We start from the raw sequence: 24,329 nt of genomic DNA on the forward strand, positions 1-24,329 counted from the left end.
CTTTTCGCACTCTTCTTCCCGCCTTGCTGTGCTGCTTCCCCTGTTTACAACTTCCCCTCAAGATGTTGAAATGATAACCTCCTTTTTTGGGGCATTCTTTCATGACACTCCCCAAGTCGACCTACGAGCCTCAACAAGTCACTTCACCTCTCTGTGCCTCTGTTTCCTTAACTGTGAAACTGGGGACAACAGTCCCTACTTCATAAGGGTGTAAAAACCCTTGTTGAAAGTATGCAGTGAGATGTATGAAGAGTGCTCAGCCCAGAGCTCATATTAAGGATGCAGCAATTGCTCATTCTTATTCCTTTTGGAAACTAGTTTGCCCCTCCGATAGTACCAGGCAATTCCTTTTACCCCCAAATCAAATTAAAATCACAAAGAAACTCTCTGCATTTTATTTTAAAGTTTTATTATGAAAACACATGGAATTAACGGTGTTATCCATGTATTTGCAGCAGCAGAGAAACAGTGACGGTGGACCATCTCCATAGGAGACACTTTGGCTAAACAAATATAAATAATGGAAATAACACCTAATACAATAACACAACACATAAAAACGATTAAATTAACAGAAGGGACAGGAACGGCGGAGAGGAGTCCTGAGTATGGAGGAGATGCCTCTCATGGAGAAGCGTCCAGGCTCAGGTGACCTTCCCCGAAGACTTCCTGTCTCTGAGCAGCTCAGTTCAGTTCCAGGTCATTAACATACTCCTGGACCCAGGTCTCACTGGGGTCAGCGCAGACTTGCTTCCCTCTTTTGGTTTGGAATCTGTAGAACAAGGAGCGGACAGATGAGAATCCCATGAGACCTTTGAGGTCATCTGGCTTTTTCCCTTGCCTGGGGTCGGTATCTTCCTCTGCCTGACCATGGTCCATGTGGGCAGCTCTGGTGCATGGGATCCTTCCCGGGGCAGTGCTGGAACCAGACTCCCTGTAACTTCCACCCACTGGAGTTAGCTGTGGGCCCCAGGGGTTTCCCGGATTAGGAACCAGTGGGCATTACAATCAATATGAATAGATCTCCCCATTCCCTGCCAGCCTGGCAGTGACTTTTCCACATGTCTTTCTAGCACGGTTTGAGAAATCAGTCCCTATGTCATGTGACCTGTCCAACTTCCCCTGCTTTCCAGTCCTCTGGATAACTTCCTCCCCAGAAACCCCTTCTCTCTCGGCTCCTGCTCAGCCACCTTCAGCGCTTGAAAAGTGAGTTCATGACCTGTGTCCTCACTGCTCTCAGGGAAGGCTTCAGCCCTGAGAGCTGCCTCCCCACTGCTCAATCACCCCCTCCCCAAAACAGGCCCCCTTTTAAAATCCAGCCCTCACCCTTGCCTCCCAGAGCAGCCCAGGGGTTGATACTCACACCACAGCTGGCTGGGAGCAGAGGCTGCTGGTCTCGTAGTAATCTACCACAAAGTTGCGAGGAAGCTTCCTCGCGGTGTAAGAAAAGCAGCAGGAGGTGGGAGGGTCTGAGCCCACTGAAAGGAAAGGCCAGGGTGAGATCAACCCTGCACATAGAAGCTGTTTATTTTGGCTTCTAGTTTTGTGTCTTCTTTGAGCATCCCTGTGTAGCTACCGGAACCACAAATATGGTCCCTTGTATCCATTCCCACCTCACCTGAGCGGGAGTCTTATTCTGAATACTGGATCTTCAGACAAGAACAAGAAAGAAATCTAGAAGACTGGAACTGGATTCAGTCTCAGAACACATCGCACTCCCTTCATGTGACAGATGGGAAAACCAAAGCACAGAGAGGGACAGGGGCTTGCTTGAACAAGTAATTAGAGGCAGAGCCAATTCAACAGTCTGACTTCCAGCCCATCTTTTTCCTCTGCTAGTTGCTAATTCTTGAGAAAATACGAACTTGAATGTTATTGAATACTAGACTCTACATTTAGCACAGACTTCGTGGCAATCTTCCTAGCTGCCTTTTGTCCCATCCCCAGATCCCACTGTTTGACCAGCCACAACTAGAAAAAAGGACTCTGCCTACACCTCAGCTCTGGAAACAGCAGCTGCGAAAGTGGACTTACTTGGTGCTGAGAGTGCTGGAGAGCAGAAGGCAGCTGCTAGCGCGAGGAGAGACAGGACAGTCACGCGCAGCTTCATGGTGTTGGTGGAAGACAGGTTTTCTCAGAGGTGAGGCTACAGAACGCAGAAGCTTCAGAACCCAGCTGTGTCCTGTGCTGATACTGAGTTGGGAATCTCTCTTTATAGAGACTCTGAGGCCTGGGACAAATGTGGGGGCTCAGCAGAGCGAGTGGAATTTCCATGGTAGAGATGATGTCGTGGCTCCTGAAGCTAGCTGAGTGAGGAGTTCCTCTCAGCTTCTCTTCCCCAGGGCGATGTCATCATAGAGGAAAGCTGAGGGAACTGCAGGCTAGAAGAAAAGGGAAGTGGTACCACCAAAGGAAGTGACCGAGACCTGGGGGGAGAATTGCAAACCACAGAGGAAAGATGAAATGTTCACACCTGCTATAAGTGGCTTGTAGACAACAACTGTGCTGCTCTTGGTGATTGGCACCCCCAGATGCTGGAGGGTTCATGTCAGTCTTTCCAGGCTGGCCACAAGCCTGGCCCCAAGAACAAAGGAGGAGCCAGGACCCCCCCATCTCTTTCCTGTGCCTTCTTCTGCTGAGCTGAGTGCCACTGAATTTTGTGCTCTGTATGTTTCCTTGGGCATGAAGAGTCCAGCATTGGATGTGCAGAGGGATCCAGTGGGGTGACTCAGGAACATTTGTAACTTCTTATTGGACACAGCGTGTACCTGGCACTGGGAAAGCTGTCTTACACATATCATCTCTAATCCCTCCATAGCCCTGAGCAGGGGCGTGTCATCTCATTTTACAGATAAGACAATTGAGGATCAGAGAGTGGTCCACTGATGTGCTCGGTGCCACAGAGCTGATGAGTGGCACTGCCAAGATCTGAATCAAGATTCATCTGACTCCAAAGTCCATTTTCATTCCATGCTGTAGTCTCCAGAATAAACATAGAGTGTGACCACAAACAGAAACCGCTGACTGATAGACTGCTAGGAGCTATTCCACACTCAAAGACCAATTGTACTCAAACTTAATTCAGGAAAGAGACAGGGCTAGTCTGTCCTAGAACAAGGAGGGAACGGAGAAGAAATAAAGATTTCAGGATATTTTCTTGGACCAACAAAAGAACAGGACATATAAACCAGTAAGAATCGAGTTTGGAAGACCCAGATAGAGAATGTTCTTCTAGTATAAAAACAGGATTGAGCTGGGTGCAGTGGCTCACACCTGTAATCCAGCACTTTGGGAGGCCGTGGTAGGTGGATTGCTTGATCCCAGAAGTTCGAGACCAGCCTGGGCAACATGGTAAAACCCTGTCTCTACAAAAAAATACCAAAAACAATTTGGCTAGGAGTGGTGATGCACACCTGTAGTCCCAGCTGCTCAGGAGGCTGAGGTGGGAGGATCACCTGAGCCCACGAAAGTCCAGGCTGCAGTGAGTGGTAATTGTGCCACTGCACTCCAGCTTGGGTGACAGAACGAGACCCTGTCTCAAAAACAAAGCAAAGCAAAACAAAACAGAACTGTATACGTAGTAATGAGTTTATCCATGTTACAGACAAAATATGTAAACTAAGAATGTGGGTGTGTCCCAACCAGTCCATAGGGAATGCCCGTGCTTATGTTAAGCCCTGGCTGCTTTGACAGCTGCTGGGCACCTGTACAGAAGATTACAAAGGCCCTGAATACAGGAGTGTGTGAAGTTGGGCAAATGAGGGGAATGAGGATAATTGGATCAAGATCTCTATCTGCCTTTAGCTCTACTACTCTAACCTGCCTGCTCACCCCTAACCCCACTCTTCTCTGAGAAAGAAAAAAGAAGAGTAGGCTGGGAGCGGTGGCTCAAGCCTGTAATCCCAGCACTTTGGGAGGCCAAGGCACGTGGATCACGAGGTCAGGAGATTGAGACCATCCTGGCTAACATGGTGAAATCTTGTCTCTACTAAAAATACAAAAAATTAGCCCGGTTTGGTGGCAGGCGCCTGTAGTCCCAGCTACTCAGGAGGCTGAGGCAGAAGAATGGTGTGAACCCAGGAGGCAGAGCTTGCAGTGAGCCGAAATCGTACCACTGCACTCCAGCCTGGGCAACAGAGTGAGATACCGTATCAAAAAAAAAAAAAAAAAAAAAAGAAAGAAGCGTAAAAAGAAGGAGCCATGACTTCAAACTATACTACAGGGCTACAGTAACCAAAACAGCATGGTACTGGTACAAAAACGGACACATAGACCAATAGAACAAAATAGAGAGCTCAGAAATAATGCTGCATACCTGCAACCATCTGATTTTTGACAAAGTTAACAAAAACAAGCAATGGGGAAAGGACTTCCCATTCAATAAATGATACTGGGATAATTGGCTAGACATATGCAAAAGATTGAAACTGATTCCTTCCTTACACTGTGTATAAAAATCAACTCACAATGGATTAAATACTTAAATGCAAAACCGAAAACTGTAAAACTATAAAAAATATGATATCCTGTAAGATAACCTAGACAATACCATTCTGGACATAGGATCTGGCAGAGATTTCATGATGAAGATGCCAAAAGCAAATTCCAACAAAATCAAAAACTGACAAATGGGATCGAATTAAACTAAAGAGATTCTGCACAGCAAAAGAAATTATCAGCAAAGTAAAGAGAATGTACAGAATGGGAGAAAATATTTACAAACTATGCATCTGACAAAGGTCTAGTATCCAGAATCTATAGGGAACTTAAACAAATGTACAAGCAAAATATGAACAACTCCATTAAAAAGTGGGCAATGAACATAAACAGATACATTTCAAAAGAAGACATACACATGGTCAATAAAAATACAAAAAAATACTCAACACCACTAATCATTAGAGAAATGCAAATCAAAACCACAATGAGATACTGTCTCAAACCAGTCTGGATGGCTATTTTTAAAAAGTCAAAAAATAACAGATGCTGGTGAGGTTGCAGAGAAAAGGAACACTTATACACTGCTGGTGGGAATGTAAATTAGTTCAGCCATTGTGGGGAGCAGTTTGGCGGTTTCTAAAAGAACTTAAAACAGAACTACCATTCGACCCAGCAATCCCATTATTAGGTATATACCCAAAGGAATAGAAATCATTCTACCATAAAGACATGTGCACATGTATTTCATCGCAACACTATTCACAATAGCAAAGACATGGAATCAACTTAAATGCCCATCGATGATAGACCAGATAAAGAAAATGTGGTATATATACTTCTCAGTCATTAAAAAAAGAACAAGATCATGCCCTTTGTAGCAACATGGATGGAGCTGGAGGCCATTATCCAAAGTGAACTAATGTAGGAACAGAAAACCAAATACTGCATGTTCTCACTTATAAGTGGAAGCTAAACATTGAGTACACATGGACACAAAGAAGGGAACAGCAGGCACTGGGACTGACTCAAGGGTGAAGGGTGGGAGGAGGGAGAGGATTTAAAAAAATTACCTGTCGGATACTATGCTTATTACCTGGGTGATGAAATAATTTGTACACCAAACTCCCGCAACACGCAATTTACCTATATAACAAACTTGCAAGCCTTGAGGGCAAAGAGGTAAACAGGGGTCAAGTTACAAAGAAGCTTCCATTTCATGCCAGAAATGATGTAGAATGTTTGCAAGATTTTAAAAGGAGAGAAACAGAGAATGATTTTGAGCTTTAGCAAAATTATATTGGATGCTGTATCATGGGATAGATTAAAAAGAGACAAAACTAGGCCAGGCATGGTGGCTCATGCCTGTAATCCCAGCACTTTGGGAGGCCAAAGCAGGCAGATCATTTGAGGCCAGGAGTTCAAGACCAACCTGGCCTACATGGTGAAACTCCATCTCCATGAAAAATACAAAAAATTAGTCGGGTGTGGTGGCACATGACTATAATACCAGCTACTTGAGAGGCTGAGGCAAAGAATTGCTTGAGCCTGGGAAGCCAAGGTTGCAGTGAACCAAGATCAGCCACTGCACTCCAGCCTGGGCCACAGAGTGAGACCTTGTCTCTAAATAAATAAATAAGAAAAGAAAAAAGAGTTGCTAGGACCCTCCTCTAGTTGTCATGGTGAGAAACCATAAGAACCTGACAGGCAGTGGGAGTGGTGAGAGGCAGATGCACATAAAATTGAACGTAGACTAGAGTTGGTGATTTAACAGGTGTAGGAGATGACAGAGAAAGAGGAGACAAGGGTGACTCTCGGCTTTCCAGCTTGGAATATTGATAGGAAGAGGCACTTTTTGTTGGATAGAGAATATGGAAGAAGGGGCAAGGGACCAGGAGAGGGATCAGATGCAGTACCAAGACACACGCCCTGACCTACTGCACACATGCAAGAAATGGCCAGAGAAAATAACAAGGACTCGGGACAGGAAACAAGGGGCTGGCTGTGGAAAGAGGGGGCTGTGTCAATGAGACATTGTCTGTCTAAGATGCAAGACAGGGGACTCCAGGCTGCTGCTTCTGCCTGCAGGAAAGGCGAGGCCCACACCTGCTGCAATCTGACCACGCAGACCACATATGAGAAAAGGAGGCCAAAGCTGGGCCAAACAGGATGTTATCATCAGTGAACCCATCCCTGGGGCCCCTGCTGCCAAAGGAGCTAGCGGAGGGTGACACGTGGGGAAGTGGAGCCTCGGGGCCAGAATCTGGAAGGAAAGCAATGCCCCACGCTAGAGAGCATGGGCAGCAGCGCACAGTGGGGAGGCAAGCCGAGCAGTGCAAGGCAAAGACGCCGCAGAGGACAAACTGCTCAGCCAGGATTCCCTGCACTCTGGACTGGGATGCTCTGCTGAACTGAGATGGGGCCTTACAGAGGCTGAAATGAGCCAGAACGCTGGGACACAAATCAAATCCCTCCATGCTGAAGGGTCCACGGTGTTGACTGCTGGCTACTTTCTGTCACCACCACCTGAGGAATCTTCGGTGGTCAGTTTCCCAAAGATCAAGACTGTGACACCATGCCTCCTTTCCTTCTCCCCTCCCCTCCCCTCCCCTCCCCTCCCCTCCCTTCCCCTCCCTTCCCTTCCTTTCCTTCTCTTTAAAGTAAATCATAACCTTTTAGATCCAAGTTACTGAAAACTTCTTTCTATAAGTTTAATTTACATTTCTGTTTCAAATTGTATCTTTATTGGGACTCCCAATTCTGTCTCTCTTTTTTTTTTTTTTTTTTCTGAGACGGAGTCTCCCTCTGTCACCTAGGCTGGAGTGCAGTGGTGTGATCTCGGCTCACTGCAACCTCCTGGGTTCAGGTGATTCTCTTGCCTCCATCTCCCGAGTAGCTGGGACTACAGGCATGTGCCACCCCGCTCAGCTAATTTTTTGTATTTTTAGTAGAGACAGGGTTTCACCATGTTGACCAGCCTGGTCTCAAACTCCTGGCCTCAGGTGATCTGCCTGCCTCGGCCTCCCAAAGTGCTGGGATTACAGGAATGGAGCCATCATGCCTGGCTTCAATTCTCATTTTATTTAAGGATTCTTCCTTGGCTCTGGAGACCTACCACACTTCTGACTCTCTCTCCTGATTCTCTTTGTGTGTGTGTGTTTCTTTTACTTTAAGTTCAGGGATGCATGTGCATGTTTGTTACGTAGGTAAACTTGTGTCATGGCGGTTTGGTGTACAAATGATTTCATCACCCAGGTATTAAGCCTAGTACCCATTAGTTATTTTTCTGATCCTCTCCCCTCTCCCACTCACCATGGCCTTTCTTTTCCTACCCTTCCCATTAGTATTTGAACTTCATAGTGAGAGTTCAGGTATAACACATATTGTTAGTCAAATCAGTGATTTATTTATTCATCAAATAGGTATTATGCTTCACTATATGTCAGGCATTGTGGTTGTCGCTGGAGATACGCTGGTAACTAACGCAGACAGTGGAATATAAAACTGACCAATTCCATCTGCATGACCCCAGGTTCATTATTTCAACTGGGAACATCAATTTACCACCCAGGAAATGTCTAAGACACTCCCAACTCAACCCCATCCTGCATCTCCCTTACATTATTCGTTCAAGGTATATAAATTAGGCACATGCTATGCGTGCGACCATATTTCCCTCCAAGCAAAAACACATGGCAAAGGGGTATATGTACTGGTTTGGGGAATGATAGAGAAAGTCTTACAAATATATAAACACTGAGATAGAATTATATATTCAATAAATCACTTTATTAAAAAGAACGCAATAAGAGATAAAGACTAGGTCTGGAGGCTCATCATGTTATAATCATCATGTGCTAGGATTTGGTTTAAATCAACCAACAAGACATGGTCTGACATCAGTTTACGATCTGAGAAGACACTCTAAAAAAATCTGCCATTATAGGATTGTTGTGAGGATCAAATATAATAAGTTGTGGTACAGAACGTATAGTGTGTGGTACCTAGAGTCAGACTACCTGGATTTGAATCCCTGCTCTGCTAGTCATCAGCTTTATGGCCTTAGGAAAATTGCTTAACCTCTATTTACTTTGGTTTCTTCACCTGTTCAACTGAGAAAGTATAATGGTAACTAAATCATAGGGCTGTTTTGAAGAGTAACAGTTCAAACATGTAAATTATGGAAATTGGCACATGGTGGTCACTCAATAAATATTACTTACTGTGAACTAAAATTTGTGTAGCTGCTAATCCATTGTTAGCATGAAATAAAAGCTTGTTTCCAAACTCCCACGTTGCCTTTATTAAACTGTAAATTTCTTGAGAAAAATAAACTAAAATAAAATCAACTGGACATGGTCTAGATTTTTGAAGAGCAAATTACATAGATAACTAATTATAACACACTGCGCAGTAATCACAGAGGCAGAGGATGCCCCTAGCCAGAACACTGACTGATTCAGCAGTTTCCATTTCCTTTTCTTGCCCTCTGCAACTCACAGAAGCCAGCTCTCAGAAACAGAATCATGAGTATGGAGGGGGTTCCCCTAAGAAGGGAGTGAGGGAATGCAATTCGGGGTATCAACCGAGAGCTGGGAGGCAGAGGGTGGGGTGAGAAGCAGGCATTGCTGTGATGTAGGTTTCTAATGAAACAAGTGACAGACATACCTTTATTTGGAACTGGTAGCAATAGGGGAAGACACGTGGATGCCAAAGCTCCGGTGAAACCTACCACGGCCCCTGATCTTGCCTCTGCTTCTCCTCCCTCAGGACTGGCACTAGCCATCATTGGGGTGGGATGGAAACAGAGCTCATGTGCATTGAAAGACCTAACTCTACAGACACTTAGGAAGGACAGAATTCCAAAGGCGTGGTCCCCTTGGCTTCATTGTTCTCCAGCATCAAACGTATCAACTCTAACCCCTTTATGGGGAATTCAAGGCCTGTCCTGGTTTGGTCCCAACTTAGCTTTATTATCCGTATTCGCCCCCACCGCTCTGCAGCTCCACTGAAGCACCCCCTCCTTCCTCTGAGCCCACAAAGTCACACCCAGGACTCTGCCTCAGCTGGGCCTCCACTGCCCACCCATCTATAGACGCCTAAATCCCGGGCAGTTATCCAGACACAACTAAAGTTCCATCCCTTCCATGAAGCCTTCCCCAACCCTCTGGTGGAAGGTCACTTCTTCCCCTCGTGGGGTTCTGAGCTTTCATTTCTTTTTCTACTAGGAGTCTTAGCACTTTCTGCTAAGTGCTACAATTACCTGTTCACATACTCTACCTGCCCCCACGAGACCAGGGGCATCTCAGAAACAAAGATCATTAAAACCAACTAAATCTATTTCTCATTATAAAATGAGGTATGCTGATTGATTGTGAAAGAATAAAATAATAAAATATGGAAAATTTTAAAAAGCATATAATATGGCTGAGAAGGTAGAGACCTTTCCACACCACTGAAATTATGTATTGAAAAGAATAAGGAAAAACCTGCTTCAGTTTGGCATGGTTTATGTAAGTACAGTATAGGATCCTTAAAATGATTCAAAGAAATGGCAAATCAAGACTTCATTTTGGCAAAGGCTGCTGAACTGAAACTTTAGCATATTTATCAATAATTTCTTTCAGATTAAACAACTGACCACAATCCACTTTCAGCCAGTAATGCTGGAAATGTTTTAAAACAAAATTAGTTCATAAATTTGTGGGCTGACCAAGAAGGTAATAAAGTCTCACTAAATAAAGTGAGAAAAATTCAGAAAAAGAAAAAAATAAGAAAATAAATCACCCGTGGACCTAAGCACTATTCATTCTTTAAGGCATGTATTTCCAAACTTTTTAATTTTTCATATATATATATATTTATACAGTTCTTCAAATTTTATAGAATTTGTATAATGTTGTATCTTGCTTTTCCTACCCACTGACGTTATAAGCATATTTATGCCACTTCATTCATTTTAGGGACTTAATAATAAATGACCTAGTGGATAATTTATCATCCCCTGAAGGAGAGAAATGAGCTTTGTTGATTTTAGAGTTATAAATGATGCTGGGTCAGGTGTCTTTATGTTTGAAGATGTCTCCATATTTGGGTTGTTTCCACAGAACTCTTTCCTAGAAGTGTGTTTTTTTTTTTTTTTTTTTTTTTTTTTTTTTTTTTGAGATGGAGTCTCGCACTTTTCGCTCAGGCTGGAGTGCAGTGGCGCAATCTCGGCTCACTGCAAGCTCCGCCTCCCGGGTTCACGCCATTCTCCTGCCTCAGCCTCCCAAGTAGCTGCGACTACAGGTGCCCGCCACCACGCCCGGCTAATTTTTTTTTTGTATTTTTATTAGAGATGGGGTTTCACCATGTTAGCCAAGATGGTCTTGATCTCCTGACCTCATGATCCACCCACCTCAGCCTCCCAAAGTGCTGAGATTACAGGCATGAGCCACCACGCCCAGCCTCCTATAAATGTTTTTTTCTAGGTTAATGGCTACAAATATTTCTAGGCACCTGACATACTGACACCCACCTCTGAAGTATTTTTATGATCCACAACTAGCGTTTAACACAGCGCCCTAGTCACTCAGTGACTAATAAATAGACAAATGACTGAAACGTGACCTCATGCTTTCTATTCCTCAGCTTTCATTCAGTTCCTTGCCTCTGGGAGGAGTGGGGGTGGTGCAGCCCTCCACAGCATCAGCCCATCAACCCTACCCCTGTGGTTATAGCAGCTGAGGAAGCAGAAATGCAGCTCTGTGGGAAGGAATGGGGCTGGAGAGTTCATGCATAGACCAGTTCTTTTTTTTGAGGCAGAGTTTCACTTTTGTTGCCCAATCTGGAGTCCAGTGGTATGGATCTCAGCTCGCCACAACCTCTGCCTCCCAGGTTCAAGCAATTCTCCTGCCTCAGCCTCCTGAGTAACTGGGATTACAGGCATGTGCCACCACGCCCCACTATTTTTGTAATTTTAGGAGAGAAATGATTTCTCCACATGGTCAGGTGGGTCTCAAACTCCTGACCTCAGGTGATCCGCCGCCTCAGCCTCCCAAAGTGCTGGGATTACAGGCGTAAGCCACCATGCCTGGCCTCATAGACCAGTTCTTACGAGAAGGGATCAGCTAAGAATAGCCTTGGGTTGACACACACCCCTTTTCACACTCACAGGAGAAACCATTTCCCCATGAAGCTAGAACCAGTCATGAGTTGAGAGCTGAGAGTTAGAGAATCACTCAGAGATGCTATTCTTGGATATCCTGAGCCCCTGTGGTCACCAGGGACCCTGAATTGTGAAACACACAGCATGACAGCATCACTGTGCTTAAAAATTTCCCTCCTCACCCCCAGATTCCATTTCCCCATCCGCCAGGGCTGCCTATAAAGAGAAGGAGAGATGGCTTCAGACTTCAGGAGGACACAGGCAGCAGAGAGGGGTCAGTCCCTTCTTGGTTCTGCTGACACTCGAGCCCACATTCCATCACCTGCTCAGAATCATGCAGGTCTCCACTGCTGCCCTTGCCGTCCTCCTCTGCACCGTGGCTCTCTGCAAGCCGGTCTTCTCTGCACCACGTGAGTCCAAGTTTCGTTGTGGGTTTCACCAGTCTCTGGCCATGGTTAGACCACATCAGTCTTTTCTTGTGGCCTGAGAGCCCCCAAGAGAAAAAAAGGAACTTCTTAAAGGGCTGGGCTGCCAAACACCTTGGTCTTTTTCTTCACAACTTTTATTTTTATCTCTAGAAGGGGTCTTAGCCCTCCTAGTCTCCAGGTATGAGAATCTAGGCAGGGGCAGGGGTCCCTTGTACAGATAGAAAAACAGGGTTGGAAACAAGTCAGTTTACAAGAGGCAGAATCCAGGGCTGGTTACTTCCCAGTGGGGCCTGTTGTTCACTCTCCAGGTCACGTTAGGTCTCCCAGGAGCTCTGTCCCTTGGATGTCTTATGAGAGATGTCCAAGGCTTCTCTTGGGCTGGGGTCTGACTTCTTGAACCAGACAAAATTCCTTGAAGAGAGCTGAGATAAGAGAACAGTCCGTTCAGGTATCCGGATCACACAGAGAAACAGAGAACCCACTATGAAGAGTCAAGGGGAAAGAAGGAAATAGACAGAAACAAAGACAGAAACATTTCTCCGCAAAAACGCCCAAATGCCTTCCAGTCACTTGGTCTGGGCAAGCCTGCCTTCCTCAGCCGCTCGGGGATCAGAAGCTGCCTGGCCTTTTCTTCTGAGATGTGCCTCAAGCTCATTCTCTTCCTTTCTCTGCAGTTGGTGCTGACACGCCGACCTCCTGCTGCTTCAGCTACATCTCCCGGCAGATTCCACAGAATTTCGTAGCTGACTACTTTGAGACCAGCAGCCAGTGCTCCAAGCCCGGTGTCATGTAAGTGCCAGTCTTCCTGCTCGCCTCTAGGGAGGTAGGGAGGGTCGGGTGGGGGCAGAGACAGGCCAGAAGGCCATCCTGGAAAGGCCCAGCCTTCCAGAGCCTATCAGGGATACAGGACCCAGGGCTCCGAGGTGTGACCTGACTTGGGGCTGGAGTGGGGCAGGTGTTACAGAGTCAGGAAGGGCTGTCCCAGCCCAGAGGAAAGGGACAGGAAGGAGGTAACAGGACCCTCTGGGAGCCCCCCGCCCGGAGTCCCTGACAGAAGCTCTCTAGACAGAGATAGGCAGGGGGTCGCTGAGAGAGGAGCAGGCCCTGAGCTGCACAGGACAGAGAGCGGCCACGGTGGGCCCGGGATTCCCCTGCTGGATTCCCCAGTGCTTAACCTTCCTCCCTTCTCCACAGCTTCCTAACCAAGAGAGGCCGGCAGGTCTGTGCTGACCCCAGTGAGGACTGGGTCCAGAAATACGTCAGCGACCTGGAGCTGAGTGCCTGAGGGGTCCGGAAGCTTCGAGGCCCAGTGACCTCGGTGGACCCAGTGGGGAGCGGGAGCCTGAGCCTTGGGAACATCCCTGTGACCTCCACAGCTACCTCTTCTATGGACTGGTTGTTGCCCAACAGCCACTGTGGGACTCTTTTTAACTTAAATTTTTATTTATTTATACTATTGAGTTTGTGTAATTTATTTTCGATTTCACAGTGTGTTTGTGATTGTTTGCTCTGAGAGTTCCCCTGTGCCCTCCCCCTTCCCTCACACTGTGTTTGGTGACAAGTGACTGGCTGTCATTGGCCTGCTGTAGGCAGTCATGGTACCAAAGCCACCAGACTGACCAATGTGTATCGGATGCTTTTGGTCAGGGCTGTGATCGGCCTGGGGAAATAATAAAGATGCTCTTTTAAAAGGTAAACCAGTATTGAGTTTGGTTTTGTTTTTCTGACATATTAAAATCACTGGTTAAGAGGAATCATAGGCAAAGATTAGGAAGAGGTGAAATGGAGGGACACTGGGAAAGATGGGGAGGGCTACCACAGAGTTATCCACTGTACAACGGAGGCACAGTTCTGGAACATTGAAACTGCGAATATGTTATAACTCAAATCGTAATATGCATGCTCTAGGAGAATTCACTCCTTGAATGGACACCGTTAAGTTGAGTATTCCGTAGCGCATATTCATGATGAATCAAGCTTTAATAGCAATTACTTACACTATGGAGGCTTACTCCTACTGAGTGCGTTTTATGCATTGTTCATTTAATCTTACCAATGCAGTAGTACAGCTTAGGTACTATTAATACCTCCATTTGACAGAAAAGTAACCCAGGGCTCAGAAAGGTTAGGTAACTTGGCTGAGATTACACAGCATGTAAAAGGTCAACTCCTTTCCAAAACTGGACTTTTATTGAACTACAGACTATGCTATTAACCACTGGCAAATTTATTTCCCCAAACATGATCCCCCTATACTCAAATCTTACCCTATTCTTTAACAGATTGTATTTCATCCATTGCAAGCACTTCCTGTCAGCATTCTGAGTTGACATAGAGTGTTTGAGCAGTGATTGCTTAAGCCACTTACATCAACATGTTCAGGTGTAGACCTGGGAATTGATATTTTTATCAAGCTTATGAGATGTTCCATAGCCTGTTAATGACTGAGAGCCACTCAATAGAATTCACCACTGTTTTCTAATGTGGTAAGTATCTGCATATGGCAACAGGTATATTATATATTATTTCTCTAGAATCTACACTCTACAAAATAAATAGCTAATGTTAGAGAAGAAAAAGACAACCAGCTGTGTGGAGCAGGATGCTGTCTATAGGTTTACTGTGAAAGGTAAGTTACTTAATAGATGGATTGCCTGCATTATATGTACAAGAAATGCACACTAAGCTAGGGTCCTTTTTGCAGAAGAAAGAGAAATTCAAAATATTTGTGTGAAAACCAAACGTGTGTTAATTTTTATGAGCTATGCTTATTTCATTTTGTTTAAAATAATCTAATTTTTGTGTCCAAACATGTTTAGAATTGTACAGTTCAAACTCTTCAAAGCGTATTTAAACACCACTACTTGGCAAATATTAAAATGCACATACTATGTGACCTACATCCCGTTTGACCTGATCCCATTTCTAGGAATCTGCTTTATAGAAACACTGCCAAAAGATAAGACTATGTAGACATGAGGATATTCTTTGCAGCATGGTTGGTAAAGAGCAAAGAAATGCAGTCATCAGTAGGGGATTAACCAGTAGAGGATTAAGATGTCCAGTGGAATATTCTATAGTCAGTGAAAAAAAAGCAGCACACATCTATATCTGTGGAAAGTGTCCATAATATTACATGTAAAGGGTATATCTATTTACATGCAGTATATGCATATATATTCTCTATGTATGCTACAGAACTATCTGTAAAGGATATTATTTTGTTTTTACTTTGAAAGCCATATACGCATATATATTTACATAGGCAAATATTTGGAAAGATACACATCAAATAGCTAACTATCATTTCTTTGAGGAAATGAGGCTTTTCTTTTTTTTTTTTTTTTTTTTTAGGAATGAGGGTTTTTCCTTTTTATATTGTGCACTTTCAAAACTTTGAGTTATTTTCTGATTAACTTGCCTAGCTTACCTCTCTGGTCTCATCTTGCCTTATTCTTTGATGGGTGATATTCCATCCATCACCACCACTTTCTGGTCAGGATTCTGAGTTGATGCAGAGAGGATAGAGCTCAGCCTGGCTTACAGCGTTTTGATGCCATGAAGGCTTTCATATAATGAGGGTACAGGAACAAACACGTCCTTTTGACAAGGCTGTTTCTCTCTCCCTCTCTCTTTCTCTCTCTCTCTCTCTCTCTCTCTCTCTCTCTCTCTCTCTCTCACACACACACACACACACACACACACACAGAGGAGCAGCTTTTGTCCCCATAGACATAGTGAAGGTGTCATCATTCCTTCTTTATTGGCTTTCAGGAGAATATAGGTGCGCACAACACTTGCCTGCACTGAATTGTTTCTCAAGGTCCAGAACCCCAAAGCTAAACAAAGTTTAATCATGCCCGACATTCCCTAAATACGAGTGTTATGAACAAACAGAATAGATTGAACAAAGACCCCTGTTAGGGAACGGGAGAATGGGAATTGCATTTTTAAGCAGTTCAGCCAGTCTGACAGTCCCTAGTTCTCCCTGGGGGAATGCCCTCCATGGACAATCTGAGATGTGCAATGTGGAGGATCTGCTTTCTGGAGGCTACTGACTTGCTGTCTGTGTGAGTTAGCCTGAGGTTGCCTTCGGTATTGTGTAATCAAGGGCTGTTTGGAACCAGTCTCGTGGTTTCTTTGGCAATGTGACTTCATTCTAATGTCCGTAGGCTACTATTTGCTTCTGATCAATTCCATGGGCCAGGTAGCCAGAAGCAGAGAAGTTGTCAGTTGCATAGTTCACATTCGCATTTTAACTGGGATTGGGAATGTGCACTTTCTTTTTTCTTGTTCTTTTTTCTTTTCTTTTTTTTTTTTTTTTTTTGAGAAGGAGTCTCACACTGTCACCGGGGCTGGAGTGCAATAGTGTGATCTTGACTGACTGCAATCTCAGCCTCCCAGGTTCAAGGGATTCTCCTGCCTCAGCTTCCTAAGTAGCTGGGATTACAGGTGCCTGCCACCATACCTGGCTAATTTTTTGGATTTTTAGTAGAGACGGGGCTTCACTATGTTGGCCAGTCTGGTCTCAAACTCCTGACCTTGCAATCCGCCTGTCTCCCAAAGTGCCGGGAATACAGGCGTCAGCCACTGCACCCGGCCGGAGATGTGGACTTTCTAGCACAGACCTCACTACCATTGTCACCTCGACCTCCCAGCCCCTGGCGAGAGACCTCTGCTTGCATCTTGGCTCATGTGGAGGTGATGAATATTTGACCCTTGGCCTTGTTAGGTCGCTCATCTTCCTGTCTCTGCTCATATTAACTTTATCTTCCAGTAGAAAATTCCGCATTTACAGCCCTTCAAGTCTCCAGATTACTGGATTCTCAGTCAACAAGTTGGAAGGGCCTTTTTAACCAAGTTCAATTTCTTCCTTTTTCAATTTCAGATGAGCCCATTTCAAAGTAGCCTAAACTCTTTCTTAAAGGACCTCACTGATGTAATACATAGCTACTAAATTCCAATATTCAGAATCTTTTATTTTCCTTTTTTTTGAGACAAAGTCTTGCTCTGTCACCCAGGCTGGAGTACAGTGGCATGACCTTGGCTCACTGCAAGCTCCACCTCCCGGGTTCACATCATTCTCCTGCCTCAACTTCCCAAGTAGCTGGGACTACAGGCGCCCACCACCACGCCCGGCTAACTTTTTGTATTTTTAGTAGAGACGGAATTTCACCATGTTAGCCAGGATGGTCGATCTCCTGATCTCGTGATCTGCCTGCCTTGGCCTCCCAAAGTGCTGGGATTACAGGCATGAGCCACCACACCCAGCTTATATTCAGAATCTTTTCTATCAAATTCCTTAATGCTGCAGCCTTGGTATTTGGCACAGGCTTTTGGCACCAAAATAAGCCAGACCATAGTTCAACCAGCACGTGCAATACTTTGTAATGGGGATTGCAAAAGGTAGTGCCCAGACAGGGCAGCATGGTGAGTATCTCCTGGAAACATGGTAGCAATGCACATTCTCAGCCCCACTTCCTTTCTTAATGGACCAGGGCCCAGCAACCTGTGTTTTAACAAGGCTCCAGGTAATTCTGATGCATGTAAGGTTTAAAACTCCCATTTCACAAGGTCCTCACCAAGTCACCTCCTACTTCCTCGTTTCAGCCAGTTCCACACTTCAGTCAGGGCCTGTGACTTTTAACAGACCCTGTGTCTCTGCACAGATACAGATTCCTCCTCTTTCCTGGGAACTGCACCCACAAAAATACATTATGTGGGATTGACCACATCCCAAATGCTAGGTGGGTCCTGATTAAAATAAGCTGATTTGCATCTTGAGTTTTTTAAACTTACCACAACATAAGCATTTCTCATGTCATTGCATTGTTTGTAAAGGCTGGCTAATAGCCAATCAAGGGAAGATCCCATAATTTTCTTAGCCATTTCCATATCATAGGCAATTTAAATTGGGTCCAATTTTAAGTTGTTATAAATATGCTGGGGACCAAATACACTTATGCAGTGTTCTTTTTTTCCATATTTGAATTTATTTCTATAGAGAATAGATTCCTAGACATGGACCCTCTTGGCCAAAGGCTAAGAACATTTATTTCAAGGTTCCTTATGCATATTAGTACCCATATTAAACGCATCTTTAGGTCCTTTGCTTAGCACATATCTCTCTTGAATGAACAGATGTCTGGAAGCCTGGAACGAACAGAGGTCTGGAAGCCTGGAATGAACAGAGGTCTGGAAGCCTGGTTGTACTCTCATTACTCAGTAGCTCAGGCTTCGCTAACACAGCTCTGTCCATCTGCGTGTGGTTTAAGTTGGGCTCTGCTGCTCAGGACTCCTGGCATCACTGCATAAGTCAAGTCTACACCGTTAGAACAGCTGTGGGATAACACAGAAGTTTCCGCTCTGCCAGGGGAAACTATGACTACAGAGCTTTAGTGAGGAGGAACTAGCTAAGTGGTCCTGGGTGACACCAATATCTCACCTCCTCTCGCTGTGGAAACCACTTCCCCATCAACAGCCTCAAGACAAGTGAGCACTTGAACTATTCTCGCAAATACCCTGAGCCCTGTGGCTACCAAGAACCCCTCGCATGTGCGAGTCAACAAGACACCACAGTGCTTACAAAACATCCTCTCTCATCAGCCCCGGTTTCCATCTTCCCATGACTCAGGGCTCACCTCTTAAGAGGAGGGGACACAGCTTGGACCCCGCAGCTGGCGACTGAGCGCCCAAGGCCTGTCCTCTGCTCACACTCTTGGGCCCCCGCGTCCTCCTATCCTGGGCCTCCTCTCACGAGTCTGTCTTCCTCCTGCCTTTGCTGTTGTTGACCTCTGGCTGGGGTCAAACCACATCACCAAAGTCCAAGGACAGAGGTACTCAAGTGAAACAGGAAACTTCCTAAGGGATTTTCAAAATGCCCTGGGCTATCTGTTCAGGAAGATTTTCTTCCCCAAAGTGTTTTCACTTTCTATTCTATAAACCTTAAAGGCAGGGTACGGTCTTGTCCTACTTAGGGAAGGAGAACATTGAGTAGGTTTCAATAAGGGGCAGAACCCAGCTACAATCACTTCCCGGTGGCCAGCTGAGTCACGAAATCGCCACAGGTCTGCCTCACAGGTGACTGGCAGAGACGGCCTCTGGTTGGAAAAAATCTCTCTTAGACCACATTATGTTCCCGCAGTAGAGCTGGAATAAGAGCAGACTAATTAGCTGCAATTCCTACAGAGGGAGATGGAGGCCAAACATAAGGCTCAAACAGAAATGGAAGGGAAAAGTGGGGAAACAAGAACTCCCCAACTTCCTACTGGTTCTTCTCATCCCCAAATCATCCCCCAACAGTGCTGTCTCCATCTACTTCCTCCTGATTTTATCACTGGGTAGAAGGAGTTGGCTCACTCGTCCCCAGTGAAAAATGACCCAGGGTCGTGGTGCTCCTTCCCTCAGAATGCCCAAGTGCCCAGGCACCCAAGGGTCTGCTGCTTTTCCTAGGACCCCCAGAAGACCCCTAGCAGAATGGTAGATGGCAATTATGAGACTCATAGCTGGTGCCAGGTAAGGGCTGGTGCTCCTGCCCATCTCTGGAGAGAAGCAGGACTCGGAGCGGGGCAGCCTGCAAGGGCACCAGCTGGTATGAGGGCCCTTCTGGGGACCCCAGGCCTTGGAGGTCCTATCTGGTGGCGGGACACAGGGAAGGGCCACAGAGGTGTTTTCTGGCCTGACCTGGGGTCTGCAAGGAACCAGGGAAGAGCTGCCCCCGGCAGAGGGAAGAGAGGAAGTGTCAGCGGGAGGAGGCTGCCTGAGGAGACCCCCTGAGCCACTGAGGAAAGGTCTAGGGACATAAGGTTGGACAAAGAGTCCTGAGCAAGTGGACAGGCCCTACACTTGCCAAGGCAAACAGGAGAAGGCAGCATGGGACCAGGAATTCCCTTGCTGATTCCTCAATTTTTATAACTCTGTCTCTTTTAACAGCTTCCAGAATGAAAGTGGCTGAGGCTGGCAGGTCTGTGCCAACCCCACCGAGTTCTGGTGCCAAGTGCATCACTGACCTCAGAGTCAAATCCCTGAGTGACCTGGAAGCAACAAGACACTGTTACATCTGTGCCAGATTAGGAAGCAGGGACCCAGGACCCAGGGACGTCTCTTCAATTCCTGAACCTACCCCTACCCAAGCAACCACACTCTGGGACTCTTCTTAACATGCATTTCAACTTACCTAGATTATTAAATTTTGGTAATGTATTTCTATGTGTTCTTCACTGCTTGTCTGAAGGGATCCCACAACACCCTCTGCACCCCTTCCTCAGCCGCTCCAGTCACACAGTGGCTGACACATATTCAGGCATATGGCTATTCTTTGAGGCTCTCATACAAGGTGGGTGGTTATGTTCAGTTTTTTCTAGAGGACATTGTTCCAAAGCTGTCAACCAACAAATATTTATAGAACATTATTTATCATTTCACTGTTCATCTATGTAAAATAATGAATTCATTTTGAGTAAACCAGTCTTAAACTGTTGGTGATTCTATTGGCTTTGTTTTGTGACAAAGCAAGGCGGTGGGATGGGAGGGGAGGAGTAGAAAACTCTGAAGAGGGGAAGTCAGCAGAAAGGAAATGACAATAATGCCTCTCCCCAAATAATGAAACACTATTTTATAAAACAATGACTATTTTATGAAATATTATGCACCCAGTATATAATGCATATGCACTAGGTAAATTCATGCTTGAAATATTCATGCATTTAAGTTTATTTTTCTCACAAGTCAAGATCTCTTAAAAATTATTCATTGTCCTTCAAATTCTAACAATGTCTCCAAGGGCTAAGTCCTATTAATACTCCCATTTGATAGAAGAGGAAATGTTGGCTCAGAGAGTTAAAACAACTTGTCCGTAGTCATGCAGCGAATAAATAGTGTAACTAATATGCAAACCTATGAGCAGCCCAGAACCTCCTGGGATGGTTGTTTAAAATGCTCACAAGAGAACTGGGTTTGGATGTGGGAATCTGGATTTTTACCAAACCGCCAAGTGATACACATGCAGACTAAAGACAAGAAACTACGGAATTTGTCAATAAGACTTTTTTTTTTTTCTTTTTTTTTTTGAGATAGTCCTGCTGTGTCACCCCGGCTGGAGTGCGGTGGCGCCATCTCGGCTCACCGTAACCTCCGCCTCCCAGGTGAAAGCGATTCTCCTGCCTCAGCCTCCCGAGTGGCTGGGACAACAGTCGCCCACCACCACACCTGGCTAATTTTTGTATTTTTAGTAGAGATGGGTTTTCACCATATTGGCCAGGCTGATCTCAAATTTCTGACTTTGAGATCTGCCCACCTTGGTCTCCCAGTTTGTTTGTTTTGTTTTGACTTGTTTTGAGATGTAGTCTTGCTCTGTCACCCAGGCTGCAGTGCCGTGGTGCCATCTCGGCTCACTGCAACCTCCGCCTCCCGGGTCCAAGTGATCTTCCTGCCTCAGCCTCCCAAGTAGCTGCGATTACAGGTGCATGCCACCACACCCAGCTAATTTTTGTATTTTTAGTAGAGACGGGGCTTCACCATGTTGGCCACGCTGGTTTTGAACTCCTGAACTTGAGAGATCTACTTGCCTCGACCTCCCAAAGTGCTGGGGTTACAGGCATAAGCCACTGCACCCGGCCTCAATGAGAATTTAACCACTCTTTTAAAAATAAGATGCACATGGTAATAGACATCAAACCTGGGTATTATTTCCTAGAATTCATGCTCCACAAAATCAGTGGTTAACATTAGAGAAAGGAAAGACAGTCAGCCAATACACACAACGAGACTTCTATTGTGAATACAGAATTATTTGACGGATTGCCTGGACTGGAGTTAAGAAACTATGGTCCTCAGAACAAATCTAGCATGACCCCTGTTTTGTAAACAAGTTTTGTTGAAACACAGCCACTCCCACCCTTTTACACATTATCTATCCCAGCTTTCCAAGACAAAAGTGGAGTCACATTGTTGCAACAGAGATTATATAGCCCACAAAGACAAGAATACTTACTATCTAGTCTTTTATAGAAAATGTTTGCTAACTCCTGGCCTATGTTTTAGTATATACATTTTTTTTTTTTTTTTTTTTTTTTTTCTGAGACGGAGTCTCGCTCTGTCCCCCTGGCTGGAGTGCAGTGGCGAGATCTCGGCTCACTGCAAGCTCCGCCTCCCAGGTTCCCGCCATTCTCCTGCCTCAGCCTCCTGAGTAGCTCGGACTACAGGCACCTGCCACCACGCCCGGCTAATTTTTTGTATTTTTAGTAGAGACGGGGTTTCACCATGGTCTTGATCTCCTGACCTTGTGATCCGCCCGCCTCGGCCTCCCAAAGTGCTGGGATTACAGGCGTGAGCCACCACGCCCGGCCAGTATACACATTTTTAAGTATAAGAAAGGCTGACTCAGGATTCCTGCTGTAAAATGCAAGGGGGAGAAATTCAACATACTTGTGAGAAATGCAAAATATATTAACTTTTTGATAAGCCCTAGTTACTTTGTGTGTTTTAAATAATCTATATTTTAGTATCAAAAAGTGACATTCTGGTAATCAGCATTTTTGAAGAGCAATGACACAGTCTGTAGAAAAATTTAAAATCTGGCCGGGCGCGGTGGCTCAAGCCTGTAATCTCAGCACTTTGGGAGGCCGAGACGGGCGGATCACGAGGTCAGGAGATCAAGACCATCCTGGCTAACACGGTGAAACCCCGTCTCTCCAAAAAAATACAAAAAACTAGCCGGGCGAGGTGGCGGGCCCCTGTAGTCCCAGCTACCCGGGAGGCTGAGGCAGGAGAATGGCGTGAACCCGGGAGGCGGAGCTTGCAGTGAGCTGAGATCGCGCCACTGCACTCCAGCCTTGGCGACAGAGCGAGACTCCGTCTCAAAAAAAAAAAAAAAAGAAAAGAAAAATTTAAAATTTACATACTCTTCAATCTGTCTTATTTCTAGGAATCTGTTTCAAGAAACACTATATAAAGAAACAAAGGAGGGCCAAACACGGTGGCTCACTCCTGTAATCCCTGCACTTTGGGAGGGCGAGGCAGGTGGATAGCTTGAGGTCAGGAGTTCAACTGACTCCTGGCCAACATGGTGAAACTTCATCTCTACTAAAATACAAAAATTAGCCAGGCATGGTGGCAGACTCCTGTAATCCCAGCTACCTGGGAGGCTGAGGCAAGAGAATTGCTTGAACCTGGAAGGCAGAGGTTGCAGTGAGCCGAGATCATGCCACCGCACTCCAGCCTGGGTGACAGAGTGAGCCTCTGTCTCAAAAAAAAAAAAGACACAAAGTGTTGGCACATCGCTGTTGTTTGCAGGTCTATTTGTAAAAACAACCAATAGAAATAAATTCTTTAAAATATGAATAGTTTAAACCATGATGGTATAGCCACATAATAAACATGACATTACTGAAAATAATAAAGTAGATACACATACTGAAATGAAAGGTGATATTAATGTATTATGATATTATATTCATATATTATGATACTATATTAATGTAAAACTATTTTGTATATAGAATATACATTCCATATGTGTATCCCTATAGCAATCTCTGTATTATCACATATTTATTATATAACTGTATATATAATAATATTTGCTTTGGAAAAGCTATATATTTACATAAACATAAGAAGGACATTTGATGTGATATATCCCAATCTATTAGACGTGATTTCCCTGGCAACCATGACTTTTAAGAAATGGGGATCTCGGGCCGGGCGCGGTGGCTCAAGCCTGTAATCCCAGCACTTTGGGAGGCCGAGACGGGCGGATCACGACGTCAGGAGATCGAGACCATCCTGACTAACACGATGAAACCCCATCTCTACTAAAAAATACAAAAAACTAGCCGGGCGTGGTGGCGGGCGCCTGTAGTCCCAGCTACTCGGGAGGCTGAGGCAGGAGAATGGCGTCAACCCGGGAGGCGGAGCTTGCAGTGAGCTGAGATCCGGCCACTGCACTCCAGCCTGAACGGCAGAGCGAGACTCCGTCTCAAAAAAAAAAAAAAAAAAAAAAAAAAAAGAAATGGGGATCTCTACTTTTCATTTTCCATTCTTTGTGCTTTGATTTTCATAAGCATAAGTATGTGATTTTAAATTCAAAAACCAAGATTTGAGAAGCTGGGGCCTTGCACTAAAAACTGGTTCTCTCTTAGTTCTCTTGAACCACTTGCTCTGGGTCCCCCATTGAGGGGGATGAGCTTTGCAGAGAAGCAGAGCCCCAGCATGTACCCAGCTGCTTAGGGCCCAAGCCAAGTGCGCAAGCTTCCTGGGGAGCCTAGTGAGTTGAAGGCACTGCAAATCCTCCCCAAAAGAGGCATCAGTTTTTGGTG

The 24,329-nt window shown here is 45.2% G+C and overlaps 2 protein-coding genes across 2 annotated transcripts; one reads left to right on the plus strand and one right to left on the minus strand.

The window, feature by feature from the left end:
• Positions 1–392: 392 nt before the first annotated feature.
• Positions 393–2,380, minus strand: LOC139359509 (C-C motif chemokine 4). The gene is made up of 3 exons (XM_071082626.1): positions 2,035–2,380; positions 1,364–1,478; positions 393–772 (listed from the first exon to the last, which is right to left on the minus strand). The coding sequence occupies exons 1-3, from the start codon at positions 2,108–2,110 to the stop codon at positions 685–687; spliced, it is 279 nt and encodes a 92-aa protein (XP_070938727.1). The 5' UTR covers positions 2,111–2,380; the 3' UTR covers positions 393–684.
• A 9,358-nt stretch (positions 2,381–11,738) lies between these two features.
• Positions 11,739–13,756, plus strand: LOC139359354 (C-C motif chemokine 3-like 1). Its single transcript, XM_071081957.1, has 3 exons — positions 11,739–11,994; positions 12,687–12,801; positions 13,207–13,756. The coding sequence occupies exons 1-3, from the start codon at positions 11,919–11,921 to the stop codon at positions 13,295–13,297; spliced, it is 282 nt and encodes a 93-aa protein (XP_070938058.1). The 5' UTR covers positions 11,739–11,918; the 3' UTR covers positions 13,298–13,756.
• Positions 13,757–24,329: the final 10,573 nt, after the last annotated feature.

Source organism: Macaca nemestrina, chromosome 17 (genome assembly GCF_043159975.1).
Source record: "Macaca nemestrina isolate mMacNem1 chromosome 17, mMacNem.hap1, whole genome shotgun sequence".
Lineage (NCBI taxonomy): Eukaryota > Metazoa > Chordata > Mammalia > Primates > Cercopithecidae > Macaca > Macaca nemestrina.